At 48.6% G+C, this 12,172-nt stretch overlaps 1 protein-coding gene across 1 annotated transcript in view; it reads right to left on the reverse strand.

Moving 5' to 3' along the window:
* Positions 1-1,615: 1,615 nt before the first annotated feature.
* Positions 1,616-12,172, reverse strand: part of EARS2 (glutamyl-tRNA synthetase 2, mitochondrial) — a 28,843-nt gene continuing 18,286 nt past the window's right edge. Inside the window, exons 6-9 of the mRNA XM_040257807.1 lie at positions 10,199-10,352; positions 9,953-10,083; positions 3,716-3,851; positions 1,616-3,262 (exon numbers count right to left, since the gene is read on the reverse strand). Of these exons, the coding sequence (XP_040113741.1) occupies positions 3,179-3,262; positions 3,716-3,851; positions 9,953-10,083; positions 10,199-10,352 (505 nt within the window). The 3' untranslated portion in view covers positions 1,616-3,178. The remainder of the gene's footprint in view (positions 3,263-3,715; positions 3,852-9,952; positions 10,084-10,198; positions 10,353-12,172) is intronic.

Here is a 12,172-nt window from a genome sequence, read left to right on the forward strand (position 1 = left end):
TCAGATTCTCTCCTAGGATTTTGGACATAGAATACTAGTTACTGAATTGCCAGGGTATCAGAGGGGAGATGACTCAGCTTTAGGGCTGGGGCAGTTGTTGGACAAGTGCAGAAATTAAAAAGAAAAGAAAAAGGCCAGCCTGCAGAAGGAAGATTAGGGAAGCAGACACCCAGACAGAAATGGTTACAAACTGCAGATTCAGAGGGACAATGGTGAGTGTCTTGGGTTCTGAGGAGTTACTGGTTAGAGATCAAGTCTCTTGTAAGATCCAGCTGGGAGTCCTGCTTTTGGATTTGTCCTAATTCTTTCAATAAATTCCTCTCACGGTTTAAGTTAGGCTGGGTCTGTTTCTATGTTTTGCAACTAGCATTTCCAAGAATGAAAATACTGGTGATGAGGGTGATGGTAAGAGATAACATTTGCTGAGTGCCAGGCCTTGTTTTAAGATCTTTACATAGGTCATCTATTTTGATTCTTACAAATTGTTGAGACAGACACAACTGTTATCCCCATGGTGCATGAGGAAACTGAGCTTTAGAAGCCACAGTAAGTAGCAGAACAAGCTTCTGGCCTCCACGACCTTCACTGCTTCACTTCACTCAAAAAAGCACTGGGGGATGGACCTGAGGTTATTTAAAGTCTGTGAAGTCCTCTGACACATTTCTTCTGATCCTGAGCAAAACCCCAGAGCAGAAGATACATGCTGCTTCTCAGACAACTCACTCCAAATGAGGAAGTGGCCACATCTTTATCAACTCAGCAGTCTGATCACCCATTTTGTTAAAATAACCACATTCCCTCACTGAGAGCTAGAGTTTCTCATAAGCATACTTGATATCTTAGAACTGGAGGCTCTGATGTCACTCAAGTCAAGAGTTGAGGTTGGACTCTGGGTTGTCAAATGCCTCATGCTAAACCCTCAGAGTTGATCAACTTTGCTGAGCCCGTTTCCCTATCTGAAACATAGAAACAACAAGAATAATAATGCCTAATGTGAAGATTCAATGGACTCAAGATTCAAACACATGGACTAAAGTGTTTACCAGTATAATTTAAGCCACAAGTATTTGAGGCTCATGTAAATGCACAATAAATTGCAAGCATTGTTATTCTATGTCCTTTCAGTGCAATACTTGTTTCTGCCATTACCCCTTCTTCTGGAAAAAGTATCCTACTTCTCCTTGGGAACTTTTCCTCTGTTGGATATCATCTCCAAGGGACCACCTATTCCTGGCTGAGGAATGGTAACATGGACTCAGTTAGCCCAACCAGAACCCTCTTCTTAGTATCTGAATCTTTAGCTGAGTCACATCCAAAACTGAGTGGGGAAAATACAGAGGAATCACAACAGAAAATATTTAAGAGTTAATGTGTTACCATTGAAGAACACAGACAAGACTGGCCATGAGCTCCTGTGGTGGCCCACATGATCAGAGCTTCCCTGGCTCCTGTCTTTTCCAAGATCTGGTTCTCTGGTTTTCCCATAGATTCTTTGACTTTCTCAGAAATTTAAACTCTTATAAAGTCTCCAAAAAACCTAAGCTAGGCAGAACTGGTTTTCACTGCTTGTCATCAAAGTACGTGATGTACTTTTCAAAGAATGATTAGGTCTCTGTGAAACTCAGCAAATTCTTTAATCCCCTTTCCCTCTTCCTCTGGACAAGGAGAGTGTATTAGCAATCTACTGCTGGGTGACAAATAATCCTAAAGCCTGGTGGCTTTAAACAAAACATATTTATTAACTCATAACTGTGTGCCTGAAATTTGGAAGCAACTCTGCTTAGTGGTTCTGGTTTAGGATCTTTCAGGAAGGCTGTAGTCAAATGTCACCCAGCGTTGCTGTCATCTGTCAGCCCCGGCTGCTTGACCAGGCCTGGAATACTGACTTCCAAGATGGCCCATTCATACATCTGTTGTCAGAAGGCCTCTGATCCTTATCTGTTTGAGTGTCTTCACCATGTGGAACAAGACAGAAGCCACGACACATCACACGAGGCAGTCCTCTTCAATGTGAATGCCAGGAGGCAGCGAGGAAGATGACTGGAGGCCACACAGGGGAAGCCTAGAAACCCTGTAGGGGCCTCTGTAGCTGGCTACCATCCTCCTTTCGCTGAGTTATTCCTATTCACCCCAAGAAGAACATCTCATTTCAGAAACCCTCAGACAAGTGATTTACAAACAATGGGTAGAAGGAGGCGGTGAATATGAAGATGCAAAATAGTCAGAGTGAAGGTCTCCAGTCTAAGGACTTGTTCTGGAGAAATGGAAAAGAGGAAGATAAAGCCTTTAGGGAAGGGAGACACAGGCTGCCCTAAGTCCAAGGACAAAGAGTAGTATAAAACCTAAGTGTTCCCCCTGGGCAGCCTCAAAGAAGGTTTGACAGACAGTTCAGGCCTGCTTGTCAATCACTGCTCCAAAGTCAAACTGGGTTTGAGAACTGGAGTCCAAGAGTCCAGGCCACTGCTAAGCTGTTACATATGGGCTGACAAAACGTTCCCCACAACACTCATGTTGAAGCTCCAACCTCCCAGTACCTCGGAATGTGACTGAATTTGCAGACAGGGATGATAAAGAGGTGATGAAGTCCAAACTGGGCTGTAAGGCTGGGCCTTAACCTGATCTGACTGGTGTCCTCATGAGAAGAAGGCATTTGGACAGGCAGAGACACGAGGGCATAGGCAGAGGCAAGACTGTGGAAGGGGAGAGCAAAAAGTCAATTGCGTGCAAGCCAAGGAGAGGGGCTTCGGGAGAAACGAAACCTGCCAACACCCTGATCATGGACTGCCCGCCTCCAGAACTGTGAGAGAATCACTTCCTGTTGTTTAGGCCACCAGTCTGTGGTCTTCCATCATGGCAGCCCAGGCAGACTGAAGCTCGAGCTGCCACTGTTCTTTGAGGCAGCTCCTAACCTCTGCTGTGTACTGGGGTGTCACAATCAGATGAGAGGCCTCCCTTTCCAGACTCAGGGAGGTGAGACAGGTCTGGGCGTCCATGGCCAGCTGATAAGGATGGGCCTGGCATGGAGCCATAAATGCACTGTGCACCCAGAGGCTCTGTGTCCACTCCTGGTTCTTTCCGCAAGCTTCTGCCGGGCCCAGGCCTCCTGCTCCTCTCCTCCAAGGGCAACTCCTGCGAGTACAGCTCCTGCGGCCACCTCCAGCGGCCTGCCACCTTCTCTCTAGCTGCAGAGCACCTTCTGTATTCGTTCCCGCACTTCCTTTGCTCCCAAAGACACCATCATCTCAGCTACCGGAGGTCCTTGCTGAGGACAAACAAGAGAAAAACGTTGCCTTAAACCGCCTGAGGAACACACACCCAGCCTCAGCTGCAGGAGTTACGCCCAAGCCAACACTGGCACCGGTGCCTGCACCCCAAGGAGCCGGGTGTGCACTTTATGAGCTTCAATTTCTGAGGCTGAGGACGGGTCCCAGGGCCTGGTCTCCCTGGGTTGGTATGTCCCTTCCCCCAATCAACTGCCAGGTCTCTCGAGGGGGAGCATGCGTGCTTCACTCATCACTGGATCCACTGCACCTAGCACGGTGCTTGCACATGTAGGCACTCAGTGGGTACTATCTGTTGAATGATTGAATGAGGGCAGGTGCTCATGTTTCCTTCATCTCTGTAGCCCACAAACTACACTTAGGGCTACTGGCCAATGTCAGCTGAGTGGGTAAAAGAGGGCTCCAGCCCAGTCCAGCCCAGCCGCCTGCCTCACCTGCTGTCCACTGAGGGCCACTCGGAGGAGCTTCATCACATTACTGTGTTTGATGCCTTCCAGACCATCTGACAGCTTCTTCAGCTCTCCATTCAGCACCTCCTGAGTTAAGTTTGTACCAGGTCCTTCTAAAAGTCTAGAAGAGAGCCAGTCTATGAGGGGCCAGCACAGGCCCATGGCAAATGGGTGGAAGGGAGGACTTCAGAAGCTTATCCATCAGCTACAACATATTAATAAATGAATAGCACAATCGATGTTCAAGCCTGCTTGGAAGTGGAGGGAGATATCTACCACTCCCATCCTAGTTGGTGAAGAAACAGCAACCAAGGGACTACAAACACAGAGACTCCAAGCAAGTGTGCATAAAAAAGGGAAACTCAGAGGATACCGTAAGAGGATTTACTAATTACTACCTGTGTCATGCAATATTCATGCCTCAGTTTTCTCACCTGTAAAGTGGGGATAATAATAGTCTCTGCACCTCACAGAGCTATGGTGGGGCTGAGTTAAAACTTGAAAAGCACAGAGTGCCCTGGCTGAACAGACAGTAAGAACTCAAAAGTATGAGATCTTATAAAAAGAAACTTACGGATGAGTTAGATATAGGACGGAAGAATGAAGCCCTCTGAGAAATGACCTGAAACACGGCTTCAAGACCTCTGGGATTTTCCTGGTGGTACCGTGGATAAGAATCCACCTGCCAATGGAGGGGACTTGGGGTCGATCCCTGGTCCAGGAAGATTCCACATACATCAGGGCATCATAGCCCAGGCACCACAACTACTGAGTCTGAGTGCTTCATCTGCTGAAACCCGTGAGTCTAGAGCCCGTGCTCCACAAGAGCGCCACCACAATGAGAAGCCCGCACACTCCAATGACAAAGTAGCTCCCGCTTGCTGCAACTAGAGAAAGCCTGCGTGCAGCAACGAAAACCCAGTGCAACCAAATAAATAAACAAAGACTTCCAGGGGATATAGGAGAGAAGAGCAGAAAGAAAGACATCAGGAGAACCCAGCATCAGTGATGGCCTTGCCACCACTTACTATAACCATTCTTTGCCCACAAACTGAAACAGTTCAGGAGGTACAATGGGCCAACAATCATTCCCCACTTTCCTGGCAGTCCAGCTGAGACCCTCTTGCAAAAGCATGTTTGAGCTCAAGAGAAAGTTCCTAATTAGTCAGGGCTGGACTTCCAAAACCTTCGCCCCAGCCCTGATTCGGAATTAGAGCAAGAGATGGGAGCAGAACTAAAGATGGGCCAAGGCTGGAGACCTTCACTGGTGCAGACAGTCCTTGATGCCAGCTCTGACACTGACCGTTCCTGAAATGGCCAGACACTCCATCCCCCACGCTGGCTTACTGGGAAGCTGGCAGGCTTCCAGCTCAGGGACAGGGTTCATGAGGAAATTGGAACCAATGGCCTTCCAGGGCACATTTCCTGACTCACTCCAGTACTTGAGCAATTCAGTTTCAGTTTGAGAAACGTAACCATTCTTATTGCATCTTAAAACTAGACCACATGACTGCTGTTGTTTATGAAATGGAGAAGAGGAAATGTTGAAAATATAATAAAACGTAATACAGTTTGCAGCACCATGCATGGACCTAGAGATTATCATACTAAGTGAAGCAAGTCAGAAAGAGAAAGACAAATACCATGTGATATCACTTCTATGGGCAATCTAAAATACGACACAATGAACACGTCCACGAAACTTAAGGAAAAGACCTGTGGTTGCCAAGGAAGGTGTGGTGGGGGGAGGGAAAAATTGAGAGTGTGGTGTGAGCAGATACAAACTATTACATATAGAATGGATAAACAACAAGGTCCTTCTGTATAGCCCAGGGAACTATATTCAATATCTCGTGATAAACCATAATGGAAAAGAATATGAAAGAGTATCTATATGTATAATTGAATCATTTTGCTGTACCATAGAAATTAACACAACATCGTAAATCAACCATACTTAAAAAAAAAAAAAAATGTAGTATGAGGTAAAAACCAACAAGCTCCTCAATGTCATTACGGGGAAGCAGGCTGCCAAGGAGCTGGTGAAAGTGACAGGCCCCAGGAGGCCTGTGATGGCAGCCAGGACATGTTAATAAGAGCAGGCCCAGGACTTGGCATGGGCAGAGGGCCTCTGACAGAACTGGTTGCTGCTCAACATGTGGGTGTCAGCTTTCCTGCCTTGAGTGGGAGCCCCAGAGTGTCCTTAAAACCTAATCCCATGGCAGGTGTGGGGAGGGAAGACATTAGTTTGGTAAACTAGGACAGCCTCATATGGAATGTCCTAAATTAACGGAGTATTATTAATAATACCTCAGGGAAATTTAGCCTGGAGATATGCTTGCAAGGGTGCTTAATGGTGTCTATTCAAGGTTATTCACTGCGGCGCTGTTTGTAACAGCAAATTTGGAAGCAAATGTCCATCAGCAGGAGGTGAGTTAGATGAATCATGGTGAAGTGGTATGATAAGGGACGAGGTGTAGCTGAGAGGAGGAGGATACCCTCTAAGCCTGGACAGATCTAAAGATATGCTGTTAAGTGAAAAACAGACAGACAAGCAAAAAAACCACAAAAGACAGGGAAGTATAGCCATTATTTCGTAAACTTTAGATGGAGTACAATCCATAAAAATATTGAATCACTATGTTGTACATCTGAAACTAACAATATTGTAAATCAACTGTATTTCAATTAAAAAAAAATTAAATTAAACCAAAAAACCCCAAAAGATGCCAGTGTGATTGTACTATATGGTATCTTTTGTGTGAAGAGGTGGAAAATAAAGATTATCTAGATATAATTAAAAAGAGTAGTAAATCCAGAGAGGGTTCTGGAATGGGGCAGATGAGGGGTAAGGATTAAAAATGGGACTCACGGGTTTTCCCTGGTGGCTCAGTGGTAAAGATTCCACCTGCCAATATAGGAGACAGAGGTTCAATCCCTGACTCAGGAAGATCCCACGTGCCAAGGAGCAAAAAAGCCCATGTGTCACAACTACTGAGTCTGCGCCCGAGAGCGCGGGAGCCACAACCGCTGAGCCTGCGCCCAAGAGCCACAACTACTGAGCCTGCGCTCTAGAGCCCGGAAGCCACAACCGCTAAGCCTGCGCCCGAGAGCCACAACTACTGAGCCTGCGCTCTAGAGCCCGGAAGCCACAACCGCTGAGCCTGCGCCCAAGAGCCACAACTACAGAGCCTGCGCTCTAGAGCTACTGAGTCTGCGCCCGAGAGCCCGGGAGCCACAACTACTGAGTCTGCGCTCTAGAGCCCGGGAGCCACAACTACTGAGCGCACGCGCCCGAGAGCCTCAGTTCCACAAGAGAAGTCAATGCAGTAAGAAGTCTATGCACCTGCAGCTCGAGAGTAGCCCCTGCTTGCCTCGACTAGAGAAAAGCCTGCACAGCAGTGAAGACCCAGCACAGCCAAAATGACATCAATAAATAAATAACATAATTTTTAAACAATAGGATTCCTGATATATACATTTAAAAATAATTTCTAGGTTTTAAACCCACATTCAAGAGGTTTGAATGAACGAATAACAATTAAATTTTAAATTAAAAGTCTGCAAGAATGGAGTTATATACACATTTCCTTGACTATGCAGACCTTTCACAAAGGAAACTGCTATTTGGGACTGTCTTTCTGTTGGGGGCTGAGTAAGAGGGAAGACAATTTTGGCTATAAACCTTCTTGGACTGTTTGTATTTTTGCCACGTTAATTATATTCTTATCTTTTCAAAATGTATGTTTTAATGGTATAGTGGTGGTTTCTTGTTATCAGGTGCTATTCAAGCATTTCACACCAAGAAGCAAGAGAACACGACACTACATCCACTCTCTCACCCCAGCCGGCTGGACTTTCAATCCCTGCTCCTCCAACTTACCAGCTGCATGATTTTAAACAAGTTACTTAGCCACTTTGGGCTTCAACTTTCTCATCTGTAGAGTGGGGATAACAATAGCAGTTCCTTTATTAGGTTGCCGAGAACTTAAGGGTATACGTGAATGCACAGCGTGCACCATGGCACGTGCACAGGTGCTCAGTTGTGTCCCACTCTCTGCGACCCCACTGACTGTAGCCCGCCAGGCTCCTCTGTCCGTGGGATTTCCCAGGCAAGAATACTGGAGTGGGCTGCCATTTCCTTCTCCAGGGAATCTTCCTGACCCAGGGATGGAACCTGTGTCTCTCGTCTGCTGCCTTGGCAGGCGAGCTCTTTGCCACTAGCATATATACATGTGCACATATCTTGTGTGTATTATGTTTTTATTGGAGCATAATTGCTTTGTAATGTTGTGTTACTTTCTGCTGTACAACAGAATGAATCAACCATATGTATACATATATCCTCTCCCTCTTGAGCCTCCCTCCACTCCCCATCTCACCCCTCTAGGTCATCAGAGCACTGAACTGAGCTCCCTGTGCTATACAGCAGCTTCCCACTAGCTATCTACATATTTAATGTATATGATATATAACATATTGCACACACGTGTGTAAGCAAGTATACAAACAAGTGTTTACTATTCCTATCAAACATAATCTTCACAACAAAACTGGGAAGTTAAGTAAAATGGACATCTGTGGGGTCTGCTGCTCAGCCCACATTCCCCTTCCTCCTGATACCAGGGCCCTAACACTCCCTGTGGAATGACTTGGCTCCATCCTCAGCCCACGAGCTCTGGCTGGGGGTCCACTCAAAGCCCCGCATACAACCTAACCTAAGTTGGTCAATGTATCACATTCTCCAGGCCTCTGTGACTGGTTCGGAGGCAGAAAAACCAGGCCAATCAGGCCCCATCAGAGTGAATTTCAAGACACGGCTGGAGTCGGGGGCTGCGGTTCAGCCCTCTTACCCCCACAGTGGGGACTGTGAGAGAGGCAGCTTTTGATCCTCAGGATCCTTTCTCCCTCTCATGTATACTAAGACAATCTTCAGCTGGGCATGTGGCTACCAAGGTAAAAACTACATTTTCTCGACTCCCTTGTAGCTTGGCGTGGTCACAAGGCAGGTGTTAAGGCCAGCAGGATGTGAGTGGAAACATGTATAACTTTTAAGCCAGGGCCTCGAGGGGAAGGAGCACCCCATCCCCTCTCCCTTTCCTCCTTCCTCCTCTGGCTGAACCGTGAGCCACCACGGACCATGGGGACAAGAGCAAAACCTGGCCCACATGCCACCACTACTGAGCTTGTGCTCTGCAATAGGTCCTCCTGCTGCACCAAGACCCAGTGTAGCCCCCCACCCCTCCGCTCAAAAAAAGAGAGATGGGGGGGGGAGCATAGGCAACACCTAAAGACAGCAGGACCCTAGAGACGTGGACAGAAGCTGTTCAGCCTTGAACTACCTGATCCGAATGCAGGAAAGGGAGACATGCACGTACCCATCTAATACAGAACCTCTGCAGAAGGAGCGGCTGGCCTGGGAGAGTGTGCGGCAGAAAGTCCAAAAGGGCAGAAGGAGCAACGAGCTGTCAGTGCCATGATTTTCGGCCCCTGCGTTAACCTGGGCCTCAAGTTGGCCCTTCTGGCCTCTGCAATGATGTACACGAATCACTCCCCCCTTGCTTAAGCCAGTTTTGGTTGCACTTTGTGCCCTCACAATCTAAAGAGCCCTGTGACTGTGAACAATGAGACCTAGTATCATCCCCACCCTACAGGGGAGGGAAGGGAAGCTCAAGGACGTGCAGGAACCTGGACAAACTGAAGTCACCTGGCAGGTGAACTATTAGGTTGGCGTGAAAGTAATTAACGGTTTGGCTTTTTTGTATTGGAATAGATTCTTAAATAAATGTGGTTTTGTTATACATCACTTTCTATCCCGAAGCACAGATTTTTATGCTCTAGGAATAAGCAAACTTATTTCTCGTTGGCAAAAATGCGTTGATTATATGGTTCCAATTTTGATGAATGAAGATGTGTTTGAGGCTAGGTATAATGACTTCAGAGTCTGAAACCATAATTACTTTTGCACCAACCTAATAACTGGGTCAGTGAGTGGCTGGGCTGCAGCGGCACCAGGTGGGTCCAACCCTGGAGCCAGAACCACTGCATCTTCCGGGGGAGCCCCGGCTTCTCAGGACCATGAGTGACCCTCTCACTGAGAACCTCTCGCTAGCTCTGGGGCCGGACTGCAGGCCTGACTGCCAAGCCCTGGAGTGGAGAGGGCCCTGGGAGGGAGCCAGGGGAGGCAGGTGCAGACCCCGAGCTCCGCCTGTGGGAACTCACCCCAGCACACGCTTGGCAATGATGTCCACCTTTTCCGAGATGGCACCCAGCTGCACTCGACCCACCGCAGGGCGGGTCCACAGGTAGGAATAGGCTGGGGAGACCAGATCTTGCAGGCGGCAAATGTGACCCTGGGGAGAGAGGTGGTCACTGAATGCACCAGGGGTCGGGGGGGGGAATCCTGACATGGGAAGGGGGAGGAGTGGGACGCCACCCGCTCCCTGGGTCTCCAGGCTCCTGACCCACCTGTCTCAGCAAGATGATCCTCTCCACATAGGCTGGGTCTAGCACCTCTCTGTCCTGCAGCTGGCTCCCAAACGCCTCCTCCACGAGTGCCTGCAGTTGGCCCACCAGCTGGCATCTCTGGGTCCCGTCGCCTACCAGCCGGCGGAGATGCAGCCTGCAGGAGAAGCCAAGGGACTGTGCTGCTGCGGCCATCCCCAGCCCTGCCAAAACCCTCCTCCCCAGGGGAGCGGGTGGGCTTTGCAGAATGACTCCTTCCAGGGGATGCTCTCCCTCCAGCCGGGATGGAGCAGCGGGGAGACTCCCGACGGTCTGCCCATGACTCAGCTCCCCAGCGCCTCTCACCTGGCCTGCTGCCCTCCCCTGAGCTACCATTTGAATTCAGGACTCAGTTAAAAAGCTCAAGTTTTGCTGTCAGGTAAAATTTTCTCCTTTTCAGAATTCTTCTAACCGCCTTGTTTCCTCCTTCAGAAGCAGCAGAGCCTCTAAGACTCCAAGCCTCAAACCAGGCCTTGTCAGTCCTCAGTCCCCGGGCTGCCCTCACCCTGTCCCTGGCAGGACTGGAGGGACCCCAGGGCGTGAACAGCACAGGGCCGAGGGCTGTTCTGGAGGAGCGTGCCCTCCTGTCCCTGGTGTAGAAGAAAGGCAGGCAGCAAGGGACAGGTGACCATCTCATGAGCTCTGAGATCAGGCAGGCCTGTGAGTGAAGCCAGCCTTGCCAGACATCTGTAGCCAGTGACACAAGCACTCAGAGCTCAGGATGCTCATCTGCTACCAGGGGGACAACGGAGCCTCTCTCACAGGGCGCTGGGCGGAGTAAAGGAGGGGCTGTCTGTGCACAGAGCACAAGGCCAGCGTGGCCGCCACGTCTGGGAGCTGGAGACGGGCTGGGAGTCTGAGCAGAGGCTTAAGTGAGGCAGAGGGTGGAAGGACAAGATCCTCTGGGAAGCAAATCCAGAGCATGCCATGGCCCCAAAACATCATTTTCTAGAATGAATGAAGGGAATTCCCTGGTGGTGGTCCAGTGGTTAGGACTCCATGCTTTCACTGCAGGGGGCACAGGTTCCATCCCTGGTCAAGGAACTAAGATCCCACATACTGCCTGCCAGGCACAGCAAAATAAATTAAAAAAACAAATGAAGAGAAATCACATGAAATTGTACTAAAGCTGTTTCTAGGACCTCTGTAGCTAGATAAGGCAGCGGGAAGAAAGAAATCAAGAGACCCTAGTGGCCATGCTTGAGATAATCCACATAAGGTCCAAGGATCCACACCTGCAACATAGCACATGCTAGACAAATGTCAGTTATTACTACTACCTTCACTAAGCCACCAGCACTGCTATAACAACTACTATCTTTAGTACTGCTACTGGAATAGTCATAGCAGTGGCTTGATTACAGAACTAACTAAAGCGAACAGGTTCAGCTGTATGAAACCTGCAGGCATCAATTGCAAGCAAAAGCCACGGCCATCTTCCTCTGACTCCCCTCGTGCTTTGGGGAGGACTGGAATGGGTCACCAAGTATCGTCCCTGTTCTGACCCCATTTCTCTCCAGGATGTCACTTTCTCCATGATAAGAAAGGTGGTATACAAGCTGCATTCAACGTGCATGTTGCACTTGTTCCTGAATGTCCCTTGCAAGAGATGCCCAGTGGGAGTTCCGTGGTGGACCAGTGGTTATAGGACTCGATGCTTTTTCACTGCCACGGCCCAGGTTCAATCCCTGGTCGGGGAACTGTGATCCCACAACCACAAGCCTTGCAGCATCCCTCCTCAAATAAACAAAAACAGGAATACCCACCACTACAGTATGAACTTGAATCTGCCTCGTTATTTAACTTCTTGACATCTTGCTCTCGTTAAATGCACAACAGGGCAAAATCACACAAGTGACCCCATCTGATGGGGGAAGTAACATCCTTGAGGCAAATGCAGTTGATGTGAACCCCCTGGGCTCACACAAGTAAAATACT

This window comes from Oryx dammah, unplaced genomic scaffold (genome assembly GCF_014754425.2).
Source record: "Oryx dammah isolate SB20612 unplaced genomic scaffold, SCBI_Odam_1.1 HiC_scaffold_2, whole genome shotgun sequence".
NCBI lineage: Eukaryota > Metazoa > Chordata > Mammalia > Artiodactyla > Bovidae > Oryx > Oryx dammah.